This window comes from Oncorhynchus gorbuscha, linkage group LG10, assembly GCF_021184085.1.
Source record: "Oncorhynchus gorbuscha isolate QuinsamMale2020 ecotype Even-year linkage group LG10, OgorEven_v1.0, whole genome shotgun sequence".
Taxonomy (NCBI): domain Eukaryota; kingdom Metazoa; phylum Chordata; class Actinopteri; order Salmoniformes; family Salmonidae; genus Oncorhynchus; species Oncorhynchus gorbuscha.
The window spans coordinates 99,944,145-99,964,677 of record NC_060182.1 but is presented as its reverse complement, the minus strand read 5'-3'; the positions used below and the strand labels follow the sequence as shown (position 1 = coordinate 99,964,677).

The 20,533-nt window shown below is 48.5% G+C and overlaps 1 protein-coding gene across 1 annotated transcript in view; it reads left to right on the top strand.

Moving 5' to 3' along the window:
- Positions 1 to 20,533, top strand: part of eif2ak3 (eukaryotic translation initiation factor 2-alpha kinase 3) — a 77,836-nt gene that overhangs the window by 15,804 nt on the left and 41,499 nt on the right. Inside the window, exon 2 of the mRNA XM_046367623.1 lies at positions 9,298 to 9,427. Coding sequence (XP_046223579.1) covers positions 9,298 to 9,427 — 130 coding nt within the window. The remainder of the gene's footprint in view (positions 1 to 9,297; positions 9,428 to 20,533) is intronic.

Below are 20,533 nucleotides of genomic sequence, written 5' to 3'. Positions count from 1 at the left end.
GAGAAGAAGCAAATCCCATTATGAAATAAATATTTTTAGCCTATTAATTAATAACACACCAATGGATGGAAATACATTTGACCATGCTTGTTGGTCTATAGGTCATTTGCATAATTTAGTGGAATTAAATTGCGTGTGCAGTTTCCTTAGTCATTAAGACTCTTATTGATCACACGTCACAGGATATACAGCCTAGTTTGAGTGGTTAATCTGTCAGACTGCTACGGCTCCTCCTGCTGAGAGAGAGAGCTGCCTCTACGGCTCCTGCTGAGAGAGAGCTGCCTCTACGGCTCCTCCTGCTGAGAGAGAGCTGCCTCTACGGCTCCTCCTGCTGAGAGAGAGCTGCCTCTACGGCTCCTCCTGCTGAGAGAGAGCTGCCTCTACGGCTCCTCCTGCTGAGAGAGAGCTGCCTCTACGGCTCCTCCTGCTGAGAGAGAGCTGCCTCTACGGCTCCTCCTGCTGAGAGAGAGCTGCCTCTACGGCTCCTCCTGCTGAGAGAGCTGCCTCTACGGCTCCTCCTGCTGAGAGAGAGCTGCCTCTACGGCTCCTCCTGCTGAGAGAGAGCTGCCTCTACGGCTCCTCCTGCTACTGAGAGAGAGCTGCCTCTACGGCTCCTCCTGCTGAGAGAGAGAGCTGCCTCTACGGCTCCTCCTGCTGAGAGAGAGCTGCCTCTACGGCTCCTGCTGCTGAGAGAGCTGCCTCTACGGCTCCTGCTGCTGAGAGAGAGCTGCCTCTACGGCTCCTCCTGCTGCTGAGAGAGAGCTGCCTCTACGGCTCCTCCTCCTGCTGAGAGAGAGCTGCCTCTACGGCTCCTCCTCCTGCTGAGAGAGAGCTGCCTCTACGGCTCCTCCTCCTGCTGAGAGAGAGCTGCCTCTACGGCTCCTCCTGCTGCTGAGAGAGAGCTGCCTCTACGGCTCCTCCTGCTGCTGAGAGAGAGCTGCCTCTACGGCTCCTCCTGCTGCTGAGAGAGAGCTGCCTCTACGGCTCCTCCTGCTGCTGAGAGAGAGCTGCCTCTACGGCTCCTCCTGCTGCTGAGAGAGAGCTGCCTCTACGGCTCCTCCTGCTGCTGAGAGAGAGCTGCCTCTACGGCTCCTCCTGCTGTGAGAGAGAGCTGCCTCTACGGCTCCTCCTGCTGCTGAGAGAGCTGCCTCTACGGCTCCTCCTGCTGCTGAGAGAGAGCTGCCTCTACGGCTCCTCCTGCTGAGAGAGAGAGCTGCCTCCTGCTCCTCCTGCTGAGAGAGAGAGCTGCCGCTACGGCTCCTCCTGCTGAGAGAGAGCTGCCTCTACGGCTCCTCCTGCTGAGAGAGGGAGCTGCTATGGCTCCTCCTGCTGAGAGAGAGAGCTGCCGCTACGGCTCCTGCTCCTCCTGCTGAGAGAGCTGCCTCTACGGCTCCTCCTGCTGAGAGAGCTGCCTCTACGGCTCCTCCTGCTGAGAGAGCGCTGCCTCTACGGCTCCTCCTGCTGAGAGAGCGCTGCCTCTACGGCTCCTCCTGCTGAGAGAGAGCTGCCTCTACGGCTCCTCCTGCTGCTGAGAGAGAGCTGCCTCTACGGCTCCTCCTGCTGCTGAGAGAGAGCTGCCTCTACGGCTCCTCCTGCTGAGAGAGAGAGCTGCCGCTACGGCTCCTCCTGCTGAGAGAGAGCTGCCTCTACGGCTCCTCCTGCTGAGAGAGGGAGCTGCTATGGCTCCTCCTGCTGAGAGAGAGAGCTGCCGCTACGGCTCCTGCTCCTCCTGCTGAGAGAGCTGCCTCTACGGCTCCTCCTGCTGAGAGAGCTGCCTCTACGGCTCCTCCTGCTGAGAGAGCTGCCGCTATGGCTCCTCCTGCTGAGAGAGAGCTGCCTCTACGGCTCCTGCTGCTGCTGAGAGCTGCCGCTACGGCTCCTGCTGCTGCTGAGAGAGAGCTGCCTCTACGGCTCCTGCTGCTGCTGAGAGAGAGCTGCCTCTACGGCTCCTGCTGCTGCTGAGAGAGAGCTGCCTCTACGGCTCCTGCTGCTGCTGAGAGAGAGCTGCCGCTACGGCTCCTCCTGCTGCTGAGAGAGAGCTGCCGCTACGGCTCCTCCTCCTGCTGAGAGAGAGCTGCCGCTACGGCTCCTCCTGCTGAGAGAGAGCTGCCTCTACGGCTCCTCCTGCTGAGAGAGAGCTGCCTCTACGGCTCCTCCTGCTGAGAGAGAGCTGCCGCTACGGCTCCTCCTGCTGAGAGAGCTGCCGCTACGGCTCCTCGTGCTGAGAGAGAGCTGCCTCTACGGGTCCTCCTGCTGAGAGAGAGCTGCCTCTACGGGTCCTCCTGCTGAGAGAGAGCTGCCTCTACGGGTCCTCCTGCTGAGAGAGAGCTGCCTCTACGGGCTCCTCCTGCTGAGAGAGCTGCCTCTACGGCTCCTCCTGCTGAGAGAGAGCTGCCGCTACGGCTCCTCCTGCTGAGAGAGAGCTGCCTCTACGGCTCCTCCTGCTGAGAGAGAGCTGCCTCTACGGCTCCTCCTGCTGCTGAGAGAGAGCTGCCTCTACGGCTCCTCCTGCTGCTGAGAGAGAGCTGCCTCTACGGCTCCTCCTGCTGCTGAGAGAGAGCTGCCTCTACGGCTCCTGCTGCTGAGAGAGAGCTGCCTCTACGGCTCCTCCTGCTGCTGAGAGAGCTGCCTCTACGGCTCCTCCTGCTGCTGAGAGAGAGCTGCCTCTACGGCTCCTCCTGCTGAGAGAGGGAGCTACCTCTACGGCTCCTCCTGCTGAGAGAGAGAGCTGCCGCTACGGCTCCTGCTCCTCCTGCCGAGAGAGCTGCCTCTACGGCTCCTCCTGCTGAGAGAGCTGCCTCTACGGCTCCTCCTGCTGAGAGAGAGCTGCCGCTATGGCTCCTCCTGCTGAGAGAGAGCTGCCGCTATGGCTCCTCCTGCTGAGAGAGCTGCCTCCTGCTGCTGCTGAGAGAGAGCTGCCTCTACGGCTCCTGCTGCTGCTGAGAGAGAGCTGCCTCTACGGCTCCTGCTGCTGCTGAGAGAGAGCTGCCTCTACGGCTCCTGCTGCTGCTGAGAGAGCTGCCTCTACGGCTCCTCCTGCTGAGAGAGCTGCCGCTACGGCTCCTCCTGCTGAGAGAGAGAGCTGCCTCTACGGCTCCTCCTGCTGAGAGAGCTGCCTCTACGGCTCCTCCTGCTGAGAGAGCTGCCTCTACGGCTCCTCCTGCTGAGAGAGCTGCCGCTACGGCTCCTCCTGTTGATGAGAGAGAGCTGCCTCTACGGCTCCTCCTGCTGAGAGAGAGCTGCCTCTACGGCTCCTCCTGCTGAGAGAGAGCTGCCTCTACGGCTCCTCCTGCTGAGAGAGAGCTGCCTCTACAGCTCCTCCTGCTGAGAGAGAGCTGCCTCTACGGCTCCTCCTGCTGAGAGAGAGCTGCCTCTACAGCTCGTCCTGCTGAGAGAGCTGCTATTTCTCAACTGGTTATTGAAGCTTGTTCCCCATTAGCCTTTCAAGTGCTTAGCCTGCCTACCGTTTCCTATCAGCACGGCAAACACCACTTTGCAATGAGCTGGAGGCAGTATGCATTTTGAAAACATATGCTTAATTGGTTGAAACCTGAATATGTTACTTCATTTTATGAGGCATGTCTTAAATTGCTTCAAAGTAGCAAAGCCAAAATTAATTTCTAGAAACGTGGTGGCAATTATTTGAAAAAGACTTGCCTTTGAAACCATTCACTTTTTTCTCTCATTTTCTATTGGTTTTCAAATAAACTTTCTTTCATTGTCCAGCAGCAAAATCCTAGTCATATTAGCATCCCATGCTAGTTGATGATTCTATGCACACATGACTGTAAGTCGCTTTGGATAAAAGCGTCTGCTAAATGGCATATATTATTATTATTATTATCAGTCATATTAGCATCCCATGCTAGTTGTTGATAATCCTAGTCATATTAGCATCTCTTGCTAGTTGATGATAATCCTAGTCATATTAGCATCTCTTGCTAGTTGATGATAATCCTAGTCATATTAGCATCTCTTGCTAGTTGATGATAATCCTAGTCATATTAGCATCTCTTGCTAGTTGATGATAAATCCTAGTCATATTAGCATTTTATGCTAGTTGATGATAATCCTAGTCATATTAGCATTTTATGCTAGTTGATGATAATCCTAGTCATATTAGCATCTCTTGCTAGTTGATGATAATCCTAGTCATATTAGCATCTCTTGCTAGTTGATGATAAACTAGGATTCCATCCATGAGATTGCTTCCATGTGCCGTGTGCTTTTTACAACTGCGTTGTCCTGCTAATTGCATTATGGAACTAACACGTTTAAGATAAACTTTCTTCTGATCTGTTGCATCAGCCTCAATGCTGTTTTAAAGTTATTTTATTGTATGAATTTGGGATCTATCGTGTTGTTTGGAATAGGTGAACTTTTCTACCATGGCGGATTAGTAATTGACACAGGCTAGTGATGTTGCTGTTCTTTCCTCATCTTGTCGCCTGAGGAAATGTAAATGCGGACAGTGATTCTAACATCTTCATAGTGCTCATCAGAATTATGAGGAAGGACGCCGTTGCATCCTCGACTTGGATGTTCTGTTACTCTGAGCACCGTGGGTGGACATGCTAATCAGGTTACTCTGAGCACCATGGGTGGACATGCTAATGGGTTACTCTGAGCACCGCACCGGGTTACTCTGGCACCATGTTACTCTGAGCACCCGCCTAATGGGTTACTCTGAGCACCGTGGGTGGACGCCACCTAATGGGTTACTCTGAGCACCGTGGGTGGACACCTGAGCACCGTGGGTGGATGGGTTACTCTGAGCACTGTGGGTGGACGCACCATGGGTGGAATGGCTTACTCTGAGCACCATGGGTGGACGCCCTAATGGGTTACTCTGAGCACCATGGGTGGACACCCTAATGGGTTACTCTGAGCACCGTGGGTGGACACCTAATGGGTTACTCTGAGCACTGTGGGTGGACTCTGCACCGTGGGTGGATGCCCTAATGGGTTACCAGCACCGTGGGTGAGCACCATGGGTGGACACCCTAATGGCTTACTCTGAGCACCATGGGTGGACGCCCTTGGGTTACTCTGAGCACCATGGGTGGACACCCTAATGGGTTACTCTGAGCACCATGGGTGGACACCTGAGCACCATGGGTGGACACCCTAATGGGTTACTCTGAGCACCGTGGGTGGACACCCTAATCAGGTTACTCTGAGCACCGTGGGTGGACGCCCTAATGGGTTACTCTGAGCACCGTGGGTGGACGCCCTGATGGGTTACTCTGAGCACCGTGGGTGGATGCCCTGATGGGTTACTCTGAGCACCGTGGGTGGACGCCCTGATGGGTTACTCTGAGCACCGTGGGTGGACGCCCTGATGGGTTACTCTGAGCACCGTGGGTGGACGCCCTAATGGGTTACTCTGAGCACCGTGGGTGGACACCTAATGGGTTACTCTGAGCACCGTGGGTGGACTCTGAGCACCATGGGTGGACACCCTAATGGGTTACTCTGAGCACCATGGGTGGACGCCCTAATGGGTTACTCTGAGCACCATGGGTGGACGCCCTAATGGGTTACTCTGAGCACCGTGGGTGGACGCCCTAATGGGTTACTCTGAGCACCGTGGGTGGACACCCTAATGGGTTACTCTGAGCACCGTGGGTGGACACCCTAATGGGTTACTCTGAGCACCGTGGGTGGACGCCCTAATGGCACCATGGGTGAGCACCATGGGTGGACACCCTAATGGGTTACTCTGAGCACCGTGGGTGGACACCCTAATGGGTTACTCTGAGCACCGTGGGTGGACGCCCTAATGGCACCATGGGTGAGCACCATGGGTGGACACCCTAATGGGTTGCTCTGAGCACCGTGGGTGGACACCCTAATGGGTTACTCTGAGCACCGTGGGTGGACACCCTAATGGGTTACTCTGAGCACCGTGGGTGGACACCCTAATCAGGTTACTCTGAGCACCGTGGGTGGATGCCCTAATGGGTTACTCTGAGCACCATGGGTGGACACCCTAATGGGTTACTCTGAGCACTGTGGGTGGACACCCTAATGGGTTACTCTGAGCACTGTGGGTGGACACCCTAATGGGTTACTCTGAGCACTGTGGGTGGACACCCTAATGGGTTACTCTGAGCACTGTGGGTGGATGCCCTAATCAGGTTATTCTGAGCACCATGGGTGAAGGGGAACTAATGAAACCCTGAGCACCATGGGTGGAGAATGGGTTACCTGAGCACCAGGGTGGACCAATGGGTTACTAATGAAACCCTGGGTGGACACCTAATCAGGTTAGTAGACCAGGGAACTAATGAAACCCTGCTGTAGAGCACCATGAAGGTGGACCAGGGTTACTAATGAAACCCTGCTGGACACCAGAAGTGGACCAGAGCACTGTGGGTGGAAGCCCTAATCAGGTTATTCTGAGCACCATGGGTGAAGGGGAACTAATGAAACCCTGCTGTAGAGTACCAGAAGTAGACCAGGGAACTAATGAAACCCTGCTGTAGAGTACCAGAAGTAGACCAGGGAACTAATGAAACCCTGCTGTAGAGTACCAGAAGTAGACCAGGGAACTAATGAAACCCTGCTGTAGAGTACCAGAAGTAGACCAGGGAACTAATGAAACCCTGCTGTAGAGTACCAGAAGTAGACCAGGGAACTAATGAAACCCTGCTGTAGAGTACCAGAAATAGACCAGGGAACTAATGAAACCCTGCTGTAGAGTACCAGAAGTAGACCAGGGAACTAATGAAGCCCTGCTGTAGAGTACCAGAAGTAGACCAGGGAACTAATGAAACCCTGCTGTAGAGTACCAGAAGTAGACCAGGGAACTAATGAAACCCTGCTGTAGAGTACCAGAAGTAGACCAGGGAACTAATGAAACCCTGCTGTAGAGTACCAGAAGTAGACCAGGGAACTAATGAAACCCTGCTGTAGAGTACCAGAAGTAGACCAGGGAACTAATGAAGCCCTGCTGTAGAGTACCAGAAGTAGACCAGGGAACTAATGAAGCCCTGCTGTAGAGTACCAGAAGTAGACCAGGGAACTAATGAAGCCCTGCTGTAGAGTACCAGAAGTAGACCAGGGAACTAATGAAACCCTGCTGTAGAGTACCAGAAGTAGACCAGGGAACTAATGAAACCCTGCTGTAGAGTACCAGAAGTAGACCAGGGAACTAATGAAACCCTGCTGTAGAGTACCAGAAGTAGACCAGGTGTTTTTAAACAGACAGCCTTACCCAGAGGGTTTTACCCTACAGGTTTTCAAGTGTGTGTGTGTATGTGTGTGTGTGTGGTGTAAGGGAGGGCTGTATCTGCAGAGACCCATTGACTCACACTGATCTGACTAATAGGTGGATAAATCCCCTGCTCCACTGATCTAATAGGTGGATAAATCCCCTGCTCCACTGATCTAATTAGGTGGATAAATCCCCTGCTCCACTAATCTAATAGGTGGATAAATCCCCTGCTCCACTGATCTAATAGGTGGATAAATCCCCTGCTCCACTGATCTAATAGGTGGATAAATCCCCTGCTCCGCTGATCTAATAGGTGGATAAATCCCCTGCTCCACTAATCTAATAGGTGGATAAATCCCCTGCTCCACTGATCTCTGACCAATAGGTGGATAAATCCCCTGCTCCACTGATCTAATAGGTGGATAAATCCCCTGCTCCACTGATCTAATAGGTGGATAAATCCCTGCTCCACTGATCTAATAGGTGGATAAATCCCCTGCTCCACTAATCTAATAGGTGGATAAATCCCCTGCTCCACTAATCTAATAGGTGGATAAATCCCCTGCTCCACTAATCTAATAGGTGGATAAATCCCCTGCTCCACTAATCTAATAGGTGGATAAATCCCCTGCTCCACTAATCTAATAGGTGGATAAATCCCCTGCTCCACTAATCTAATAGGTGGATAAATCCCCTGCTCCACTAATCTAATAGGTGGATAAATCCCCTGCTCCACTGATCTAATAGGTGGATAAATCCCCTGCTCCACTAATCTAATAGGTGGATAAATCCCCTGCTCCACTGATCTAATAGGTGGATAAATCCCCTGCTCCACTGATCTAATAGGTGGATAAATCCCCTGCTCCACTGATCTTATAGGTGGATAAATCCCCTGCTCCACTGATCTAATAGGTGGATAAATCCCCTGCTCCACTGATCTAATAGGTGGATAAATGGATAAATCCCCTGCTCCACTGATCCAATAGGTGGATAAATCCCTGCTCCACTGATCTAATAGGTGGATAAATCCCTGCTCCACTGATCTAATAGGTGGATAAATCCCCTGCTCCACTGATCTAATAGGTGGATAAATCCCCTGCTCCACTGATCCAATAGGTGGATAAATCCCCTGCTCCACTAATCTAATAGGTGGATAAATCCCCTGCTCCACTAATCTAATAGGTGGATAAATCCCCTGCTCCACTAATCTAATAGGTGGATAAATCCCCTGCTCCACTAATCTAATAGGTGGATAAATCCCCTGCTCCACTGATCTAATAGGTGGATAAATCCCCTGCTCCACTGATCTCTGACCAATAGGTGGATAAATCCCCTGCTCCACTGATCCAATAGGTGGATAAATCCCCTGCTCCACTGATCTTATAGGTGGATAAATCCCCTGCTCCACTGATCTAATAGGTGGATAAATCCCCTGCTCCACTGATCTAATAGGTGGATAAATCCCCTGCTCCACTGATCTAATAGGTGGATAAGTCCCCTGCTCCACTGATCTAATAGGTGGATAAATCCCCTGCTCCACTGATCCAATAGGTGGATAAATCCCCTGCTCCACTGATCTAATAGGTGGATAAATCCCCTGCTCCACTGATCCAATAGGTGGATAAATCCCCTGCTCCACTAATCTAATAGGTGGATAAATCCCCTGCTCCACTGATCTAATAGGTGGATAAGTCCCCTGCTCCACTGATCTAATAGGTGGATAAATCCCCTGCTCCACTGATCTAATAGGTGGATAAATCCCCTGCTCCACTGATCTAATAGGTGGATAAATCCCCTGCTCCGCTGATCTAATAGGTGGATAAATCCCCTGCTCCGCTGATCTAATAGGTGGATAAGTGGTCCTTCTGTAGCTCAGTTGGTAGAGCATGGCGCTTGTAACGCCAGGGTAGTGGGTTCGATCCCCGGGACCACCCATACGTAGAATGTATGCACACATGACTGTAAGTGGCTTTGGATAAAAGCGTCTGCTAAATGGCATATAAATCCCCTGCTCCGTTGATGCTGTGTGACTACAGGCGGCGTAGGTATTAACCCCACGGTCTTCCCTTTTTCCCCAGCTCTCTGGTGATCATCAGTACTCTGGATGGTCGTATCTCAGCTCTAGACCCCTACAACCAGGGACGCAAACAGTGGGACCTAGACGTAGGGTCAGGATGTCTGGTCTCATCCAGCCTCAGCAAACCAGAGGTAACCTGTGACATAACATATAACCTATGACATAACATAACATAAACCTGTGACATAACCTATGACCTGTGACATAACATATGACCTGTGACATAACATATAACCTATGACATAACCTATGACCTATGACATAACCTATGACCTATGACATAACCTATGACCTATGACATAACATATAACCTATGACATAACCTATGACCTGTGACATAACATATAACCTATGACATAACCTATGACATAACATATAACCTATGACATAACCTATGACCTATAACCTATGACATAACCTATGACCTATGACCTGTGACATAACCTATGACATAACCTATGACCTATGACATAACCTATGACCTGTGACATAACCTATGACATAACCTATGACCTGTGACATAACCTATAACCTATGACATAACCTATAACCTGTGACATAACATATAACCTATGACATAACCTATGACCTATGACATAACATATAACCTATGACATAACCTATGACATAACATATAACCTATGACATAACCTATGACATAACATATAGCCTATGACATAACCTATGACATAACCTATAACCTATAACCTATGACATAACATATAGCCTGTGACATAACCTATAACCTGTGACATAACCTATAACCTATGACATAACCTATAACCTGTGACATAACCTATGACCTGTGACATAACCTATAACCTGTGATTTAACCTATAACCTATGACATAACCTATGACCTATGACATAACATATGACCTATGACATAACATATGACCTATAACCTATGACATAACATATGACCTATGACATAACATATAACCTATGACATAACATATAACCTATGACATAACATATGACCTATAACCTATGACATAAAATATGACCTATAACCTGTGATATAACCTATAAACTGTGACATACCATATGACCTATAACCTGTGATTTAACCTATAACCTGTGACATAACCTATGACATAACATATGACCTATGACATAACATATGACCTATGACATAACCTATGACCTGTGACATAACCTATAACCTGTGATTTAACCTATGACATAACCTATGTGGTCCTGTGTAGCTCAGTTGGTAGAGCATGGCGCTTGTAACGCCAGGGTAGTGGGTTCGATCCCCGGGACCACCCATACGTAGAATGTATGCACACATGACTGTAAGTCGCTTTGGATAAAAGCGTCTGCTAAATGGCATTTTATTATTATTATTATTATATAACATATAACCTATGACATAACATATGACCTATAACCTATGACATAACCTATGACCTATAACCTATGACATAAAATATGACCTATAACCTGTGATATAACCTATGACATAACATATGACCTATAACCTGTGATTTAACCTATAACCGGTGATTTAACCTATAACCTATGACATAACATATGACCTGTGATTTAACCTATAACCTGTGATATAACCTATAACCTATGACATAACATATGACCTATAACCTGTGATTTAACCTATAACATAACATATGACCTATAACCTGTGATTTAACCTATAACCTGTGACATAACATATGACCTATAACCTATGACATAACATATGACAACATATAACCTTTGAAAAGATGGCGCCGAAGAACATGGCTGAAGTTTTACATTCTCCCAACTTAACCTCTAGCGTCGAGCAATCCCGTATTCGGGAGCGTAATTATAGCCTCAAGCTCATTACCATAACGCAACGTTAACTATTCATGAAAATCGCAAATGAAATGAAAGAAATATATTCATTTACATTACATTTACATTTAAGTCATTTAGCAGACGCTCTTATCCAGAGCGACTTACAAATTGGTGCATTCACCTTATGACATCCACTCACAAGCTTAGCCTTTTGTTAACAACACTGTCATCTCAGATTTTCAAAATATGCTTTTCAACCATAGTTACACAAGCATTTGTGTAAGAGTATTGATAGCTAGCATAGCATTAAGCCTAGCATTCAGCAGGCAACATTTTCACAAAAACAAGAAAAGCATTCAAATAAAATAATTTACCTTTGAAGAACTTTGGATGTTTTCAATGACGAGACTCTCAGTTAGATAGCAAATGTTCATTTTTTCCCAAAAATATTATTTGTGTAGGAGAAATCGCTCGGTTTTGTTCATCACGCTTGGCTCAAAAAATCAGAAAATGCAGTCTCTACAACGCCAAACTTTTTACCAAATTAACTCCATAATATTGACAGAAACATGGCAAACATTGTTTAGAATCAATCCTCAAGGTGTTTTTCACATATCTATTCGATGATAAATCATTCGTGGCAGTTGTGTGATTCTCCTCGAAGCATACTAAAAATACACGCAGCTGGAGATTACGCAATAATTGCAACGGAGGGCACCAAGCGGCCACCTGGTAGATGTAGTCTCTTAAGGTCAATCTTCCAATGATTTGCCTACAAATACGTCACATTGGTGTCGACACCTTGGGGAAATGACAGAAAGTCTAAGCTCATTCGTGACCCATACACAGCCATATAAGGAGACATTGGAACACAGCGCATTCAAAATCTGGGGCACTTCATGTATGAAATTTTATCTTGGTTTCACCTGTAGCATCAGTTCTGTGGCACTCACAGACAATATCTTTGCAGTTTTGAAAACGTCAGTGTTTTCTTTCCAAAGCTGTCAATTATATGCATAGTCGAGCATCTTTTCGTGACAAAATATCTTGTTAAAAACGGGAAAGTTTTTTTTTATCCATAAATTTAAAGAGCGCCCCCTATATCCAAGAAGTTAATTGTGCTATTTTGTTATTTTTCCGTTTTTTGTAACTTACTTTTTTACTCATTGTGTAAATGTTGCTGCTAAGAGACCCCTCTGGGTCTCTTATGACCGAAAATACCTTCTGGACATCAGAACAGAGGTTACTCATCGCGGACTGGAAGAAACGTTTTCCTTTAGCGAGTCAACGAGTCCGACGAGAAAGATGTCCTGCATTCACTGGAACAGGCCCAGATCCACGCCTTTCCCTGCAACAGGCCCAGATCCACGCCTTTCCCTGCAACAGGCCCAGATCCACGCCTTTCACTGGAACAGGCCCAGATCCACTCCTTTCACTGGAACAGGCCCAGATCCACGCCTTATATATATATATATATATATATATAACCTATAACATACAAACAGTATGTACACATCATATATAATATAACCTATAAACAGTATGTACACATCGTATATAATATAACCTATAAACAGTATGTACACATCGTATATAATATAACCTATAAACAGTATGTACACATTGTATATAATATAACCTATAAACAGTATGTACACAACATATATAATATAACCTATAAACACTATGTACACAACATATATAATATAACCTATAAACAGTATGTACACAACATAATATAACCTATAACATACAAACATACGAACAGTATGTACACAAGACAGGGATGAGCTAGAATGTTGAGGAGAGAGCGAGACAGGGAGGGGATGAACTAGAATGTTGAGGAGAGAGAGAGACTGGGAGGGGATGAACTAGAATGTTGAGGAGAGAGAGAGACTGGGAGGGGATGAACTAGAATGTTGAGGAGAGAGACTGGGAGGGGATGAACTAGAATGTTGAGGAGAGAGACTGGGAGGGGATGAACTAGAATGTTGAGGAGAGAGAGACTGGGAGGGGATGAACTAGAATGTTGAGGAGAGAGAGACGGAGGGGATGAACTAGAATGTTGAGGAGAGAGAGACACTGGGAGGGGATGAACTAGAATGTTGAGGAGAGACACTGGGAGGGGATGAACTAGAATGTTGAGGAGAGAGAGACTGGGAGGGGATGAACTAGAATGTTGAGGAGAGAGAGACTGGGGGGGATGAACTAGAATGTTGAGGAGAGAGAGAGACTGGGAGGGGATCAACTAGAATGTTGAGGAGAGACACTGGGAGGGGGGGATGAACTAGAATGTTGAGGAGAGAGACTGGGAGGGGATGAACTAGAATGTTGAGGAGAGAGAGAGACTGGGAGGGGATGAACTAGAATGTTGAGGAGAGGGAGACGGGGAGGGGATGAACTAGAATGTTGAGGAGAGAGAGACGGGGAGGGGATCAACTAGAATGTTGAGGAGAGAGAGACTGAGGGGATCAACTAGAATGTTGAGGAGAGAGAGAGACGGGGAGGGGATGAACTAGAATGTTGAGGAGAGCGAGAGAGACTGGGAGGGGATCAACTAGAATATTGAGGAGAGCGAGAGAGACTGGGAGGGGATCAACTAGAATATTGAGAAGAGAGAGAGAGACTGGGAGGGGATCAACTAGAATATTGAGAAGAGAGAGAGAGAGAGCGAGAGAGAGGGAGGGGATGAACTAGAATGTTGAGGAGAGAGACTGGGAGGGGATGAACTAGAATGTTGAGTAGAGAGACTGGGAGGGGATGAACTAGAATGTTGAGAGAGAGAGAGAGGGGGAGGGGATCAACTAGAATGTTGAGGAGAGAGAGACGGGGAGGGGATGAACTAGAATGTTGAGGAGAGAGAGACTGGGAGTGGATGAACTAGAATGTTGAGGAGAGAGAGAGACTGGGAGGGGATGAACTAGAATGTTGAGGGGAGAGAGACGGGGAGGGGATGAACTAGAATGTTGAGTAGAGAGAGACTGGGAGGGGATCAACTAGAATGTTGAGGAGAGAGACGGGGAGGGGATGAACTAGAATGTTGAGGAGAGAGAGACTGGGAGGGGATGAACTAGAATGTTGAGGAGAGAGAGAGAGACTGGGAGGGGATGAACTAGAATGTTGAGGAGAGAGAGAGACAGGGAGGGGATGAACTAGAATGTTGAGGAGAGAGAGAGAAAGGGATGAACTAGAATGTTGAGGGGAGAGACGGGGAGGGGATGAACTAGAATGTTGAGTAGAGAGAGACGGGGAGGGGATCAACTAGAATGTTGAGGAGAGAGAGACGGAGGGGATGAACTAGAATGTTGAGGAGAGAGAGACACTGGGAGGGGATGAACTAGAATGTTGAGGAGAGACACTGGGAGGGGATGAACTAGAATGTTGAGGAGAGAGACTGGGAGGGGATGAACTAGAATGTTGAGGAGAGAGAGAGACTGGGAGGGGATGAACTAGAATGTTGAGGAGAGAGAGAACTAGATGGGGGGATGAACTAGAATGTTGAGGAGAGAGAGACTGGGAGGGGATCAACTAGAATGTTGAGGAGAGAGAGACTGGGAGGGGATCAACTAGAATGTTGAGGAGAGAGAGAGACGGGGAGGGGATGAACTAGAATGTTGAGGAGAGCGAGAGAGACTGGGAGGGGATCAACTAGAATGTTGAGGAGAGAGAGAGACTGGGAGGGGATCAACTAGAATATTGAGAAGAGAGAGAGACTGGGAGGGGATCAACTAGAATGTTGAGAAGAGAGAGAGAGAATGTTGAGGAGAGAGAGAGAGGGAGGGGATGAACTAGAATGTTGAGGAGAGAGACTGGGAGGGGATGAACTAGAATGTTGAGGAGAGAGACTGGGAGGGGATGAACTAGAATGTTGAGAGAGAGAGACGGGGAGGGGATCAACTAGAATGTTGAGGAGAGAGAGACGGGGAGGGGATGAACTAGAATGTTGAGGAGAGAGAGACTGGGAGTGGATGAACTAGAATGTTGAGGAGAGAGAGAGACTGGGAGGGGATGAACTAGAATGTTGAGGGGAGAGAGAGGGGAGGGGATGAACTAGAATGTTGAGTAGAGAGAGACTGGGAGGGGATCAACTAGAATGTTGAGGAGAGAGAGAGAGACGGGGAGGGGATGAACTAGAATGTTGAGGAGAGAGAGACTGGGAGGGGATGAACTAGAATGTTGAGGAGAGAGAGAGAGACTGGGAGGGGATGAACTAGAATGTTGAGGAGAGAGAGAGAGACAGGGAGGGGATGAACTAGAATGTTGAGGAGAGAGAGAGAAAGGGATGAACTAGAATGTTGAGGGGAGAGACGGGGAGGGGATGAACTAGAATGTTGAGTAGAGAGAGACGGGGAGGGGATCAACTAGAATGTTGAGGAGAGAGAGACGGGTAGGGGATGAACTATAATGTTGAGGAGAGAGAGAGACGGAGGGGATGAACTAGAATGTTGAGTAGAGAGACTGGGAGGGGATGAACTAGAATGTTGAGTAGAGAGAGTGGGAGGGGATCAACTAGAATGTTGAGGAGAGAGAGACGGGGAGGGGATCAACTAGAATGTTGAGGAGAGAGAGACTGGGAGGGGATCAACTAGAATGTTGAGGAGAGAGAGACTGGGAGGGGATGAACTAGAATGTTGAGGAGAGAGAGAGACTGGGAGGTGATGAACTAGAATGTTGAGTAGAGAGAGAGATTGGGATGAACTAGAATGTTGAGTAGAGAGACTGGGATAAACTAGAATGTTGAGGAGAGAGAGAGACGGGGAGGGGGATCAACTAGAATGTTGAGGAGAGAGAGAGACTGGGAGGGGATCAACTAGAATGTTGAGGAGAGAGAGACTGGGAGGGGATCAACTAGAATGTTGAGGAGAGAGAGACGGGGATCAACTAGAATGTTGAGGAGAGAGAGACGGGGAGGGGATCAACTAGAATGTTGAGGAGAGAGAGACTGGGAGGGGATCAACTAGAATGTTGAGGAGAGAGAGATTGGGAGGGGATGAACTAGAATGTTGAGGAGAGAGAAAGATGGGGATGAACTAGAATGTTGAGTAGAGAGAGACTGGGATCAACTAGAATGTTGAGGAGAGAGAGACTGGGAGGGGATCAACTAGAATGTTGAGGAGAGAGAGAGACAGGGAGGGGATGAACTAGAATGTTGAGGAGAGAGAGAGACTGGGAGGGGATGAACTAGAATGTTGAGGAGAGAGAGGGGGAGGGGATGAACTAGAATGTTGAGGAGAGAGAGACTGGGAGGGGATGAACTAGAATGTTGAGGAGAGAGAGAGACTGGGAGGGGATCAACTAGAATGTTGAGGAGAGAGAGAGAGACTGGGAGGGGATGAACTAGAATGTTGAGGAGAGAGAGAGACTGGGAGGGGAAGGGATCAACTAGAATGTTGAGGAGAGAGAGAGAGACTGGGAGGGGATGAACTAGAATGTTGAGGAGAGAGATGGGGATGAACTAGAATGTTGAGGAGAGAGGGGAGGGGATGAACTAGAATGTTGAGGAGAGAGAGAGAGACTGGGAGGGGATGAACTAGAATGTTGAGGAGAGAGAGAGAGACAGGGAGGGGATGAACTAGAATGTTGAGGAGAGAGAGACTGGGAGGTGATGAACTAGAATGTTGAGGAGAGAGAGACTGGGAGGTGATCAACTAGAATGTTGAGGAGAGAGAGAGACAGGGATGAACTAGAATGTTGAGGAGAGAGAGAGAGAGACGGGGAGGGGATCAACTAGAATGTTGAGGAGAGAGAGACGGGGAGGGGATCAACTAGAATGTTGAGGAGAGAGAGAGACTGGGAGGGGATGAACTAGAATGTTGAGGAGAGAGAGAGACAGGGATGAACTAGAATGTTGAGGAGAGAGAGAGAGACGGGGAGGGGATCAACTAGAATGAGGAGAGAGAGACTGGGAGAGGATCAACTAGAATGTTGAGGAGAGAGAGACTGGGAGGGGATGAACTATAATGTTGAGGAGAGAGAGAGACTGGGAGGGGATCAACTAGAATGTTGAGGAGAGAGAGAGACTGGGAGGGGATCAACTAGAATGTTGAGGAGACAGGGAGGTGATGGGATCAACTAGAATGTTGAGGAGAGAGAGACTGGGAGGGGATCAACTAGAATGTTGAGGAGAGAGAGAGAGACTGGGAGGGGATCAACTAGAATGTTGAGGAGAGAGAGAGACTGGGATGAACTAGAATGTTGAGGAGAGAGGGAGACTGAGGGGATCAACTAGAATGTTGAGGAGAGAGAGAGACTGGGAGGGGATCAACTAGAATGTTGAGGAGAGAGGGGAGGGGATGAACTAGAATGTTGAGGAGAGAGAGAGAGAGACGGGGAGGGGATGAACTAGAATGTTGAGGAGAGAGGGGGAGGGGATCAACTAGAATGTTGAGAGAGAGAGAGAGGAGACTGGGAGGGGATGAACTAGAATGTTGAGGAGAGAGAGAGACTGGGAGGGGATCAACTAGAATGTTGAGGAGACAGGGAGGTGATGGGATCAACTAGAATGTTGAGGAGAGAGAGAGACTGGGAGGGGATCAACTAGAATGTTGAGGAGACAGGAGGGAGGGGATGAACTAGAATGTTGAGGAGAGAGAGAGAGACTGGGAGGGGATCAACTAGAATGTTGAGGAGAGAGAGAGAGACTGGGAGGGGATGAACTAGAATGTTGAGGAGAGAGAGAGACTGGGAGGGGAAGGGATCAACTAGAATGTTGAGGAGAGAGAGAGAGACTGGGAGGGGATGAACTAGAATGTTGAGGAGAGAGATGGGGATGAACTAGAATGTTGAGGAGAGAGGGGAGGGGATGAACTAGAATGTTGAGGAGAGAGAGAGAGACTGGGAGGGGATGAACTAGAATGTTGAGGAGAGAGAGAGAGACTGGGAGGGGATGAACTAGAATGTTGAGGAGAGAGAGAGAGGGGAGGGGATGAACTAAAATGTTGAGGAGAGAGAGAGACTGGGAGGGATGAACTAGAATGTTGAGGAGAGAGAGACTGGGAGGGATCAACTAGAATGTTGAGGAGAGAGAGAGAGAGACAGGGATGAACTAGAATGTTGAGGAGAGAGAGAGAGAGGGGGGGGATCAACTAGAATGTTGAGGAGAGAGAGAGACTGGGAGGGGATCAACTAGAATGTTGAGGAGAGAGAGAGACAGGGATGAACTAGAATGTTGAGGAGAGAGAGAGAGACGGGGAGGGGATCAACTAGAATGAGGAGAGAGAGACTGGGAGGGGATCAACTAGAATGTTGAGGAGAGAGAGAGACTGGGAGGGGATGAACTATAATGTTGAGGAGAGAGAGAGACTGGGAGGGGATCAACTAGAATGTTGAGGAGAGAGAGAGACTGGGAGGGGATCAACTAGAATGTTGAGGAGACAGGGAGGTGATGGGATCAACTAGAATGTTGAGGAGAGAGAGACTGGGAGGGGATCAACTAGAATGTTGAGGAGAGAGAGACGGGGAGGGGATCAACTAGAATGTTGAGGAGAGAGAGAGACTGGGATGAACTAGAATGTTGAGGAGAGAGGGAGACGGAGGGGATCAACTAGAATGTTGAGTAGAGAGAGAGAGAGACTGGGAGGGGATGAACTAGAATGAGGAGAGAGAGACTGGGAGGGGATCAACTAGAATGAGGAGAGAGAGACTGGGAGGGGATCAACTAGAATGTTGAGGAGAGAGAGAGACTGGGAGGGGATGAACTATAATGTTGAGGAGAGAGAGAGACTGGGAGGGGATCAACTAGAATGTTGAGGAGACAGGGAGGTGATGGGATCAACTAGAATGTTGAGGAGAGAGAGACTGGGAGGGGAGAGAGAGACAGGGATGAACTAGAATGTTGACTAGAATGTTGAGGAGAGAGAGACTGGGAGGGGATGAACTAGAATGTTGAGGAGAGAGGGGATGAACTAGAATGTTGAGGGGAGGGGATGAACTAGAATTTTGAGGAGAGAGAGAGAGAGAGACTGGGAGGGGATGAACTAGAATGTTGAGGGGGAGAGAGAGGAGAGAGAGAGACTGGGATGAACTAGAATGTTGAGGAGAGAGGGAGACGGAGGGGATCAACTAGATTGTCGAGGAGGGAGACGGGGAGGGGATCAACTAGACAGCATTGTCTGTAGAAATGAGCTGTCATTTCAAAAGAGAGCGAGGGAGGAAGAGGGATGGAGAGATGCCGGTGTGGAGTGAGTCATGCGAGGGGGGTAGGGAGGGAGGGAGGTGGTGAGTGTGATTAGGATGAGGTAATGCTTTAGCCCAGGGATGATGTCATCCCACAGCCCAGACCCCCCCCCCCCCCAACACATACTTTATGCACCTTGTGGGGACCTAAAATGTATTTCCATTCTAAATCATATTTTCTCTAACCACTTCACCCTAAACTTAACTCCTAAACCTAACTCTAGCCTTAACCTTAACCCTTATCTAAACCTAACCCTAATATTAACCTAAACCTAACCCTAATTGTGACCCTAAAACTATCCCCATAACTTAAAATAGCTCTTCCACTCATGGGGATGTGGGAAATGTCCCCAACAGGGACACTTTTCCTTGTTTTACTACCCTTGTGGGGAATTTTGGGGATTTCCGGTCCCCAGGAAGATAGTATCACTCACTCTCAGGACCCCATGAAGATAGATAGTATCACTCACTCTCAGGACCCCATGAAGATAGATAGTATCACTCACTCTCAGGACCCCATGAAGACAGTAACACTCACTCTTAGGACCCCATGAAGACAGATAGTAACACTCACTCTCAGGACCCCATGAAGATAGATAGTATCCCTCACTCTCAGGACCCCATGAAGATAGATAGTATCCCTCACTCTCAGGACCCCATGAAGATGGATAGTATCACTCACTCTCAGGACACCATGAAGACAGTAACACTCACTCTCAGGACCCCATGAAGATAGATAGTATCACTCACTCTCAGGACCCCATGAAGATAGTATCACTCACTCTCAGGACCCCATGAAGATAGATAGTATCACTCACTCTCAGGACCCCATGAAGATAGATAGTATCACTCACTCTCAGGACCCCATGAAGATAGTATCACTCACTCTCAGGACCCCATGAAGATAGTATCACTCACTCTCAGGACCCCATGAAGATAGTATCACTCACTCTCAGGACCCCATGAAGATAGATAGGACCCCATGAAGATAGTATCACTCACTCTCAGGACCCCATGAAGATAGATCACTATCCAGGACACCAGGAAGATAGATAGTATCCCTCACTCTCAGGACCCCATGAAGATAGATAGTATCACTCACTCTCAGGACCCCATGAAGATAGTATCACTCACTCTCAGGACCCCATGAAGATAGTATCACTCACTCTCAGGACCCCATGAAGATAGTATCACTCACTCTCAGGACCCCATGAAGATAGTATCACTCACTCTCAGGACCCCATGAAGATAGTATCACTCACTCTCAGGACACCAGGAAG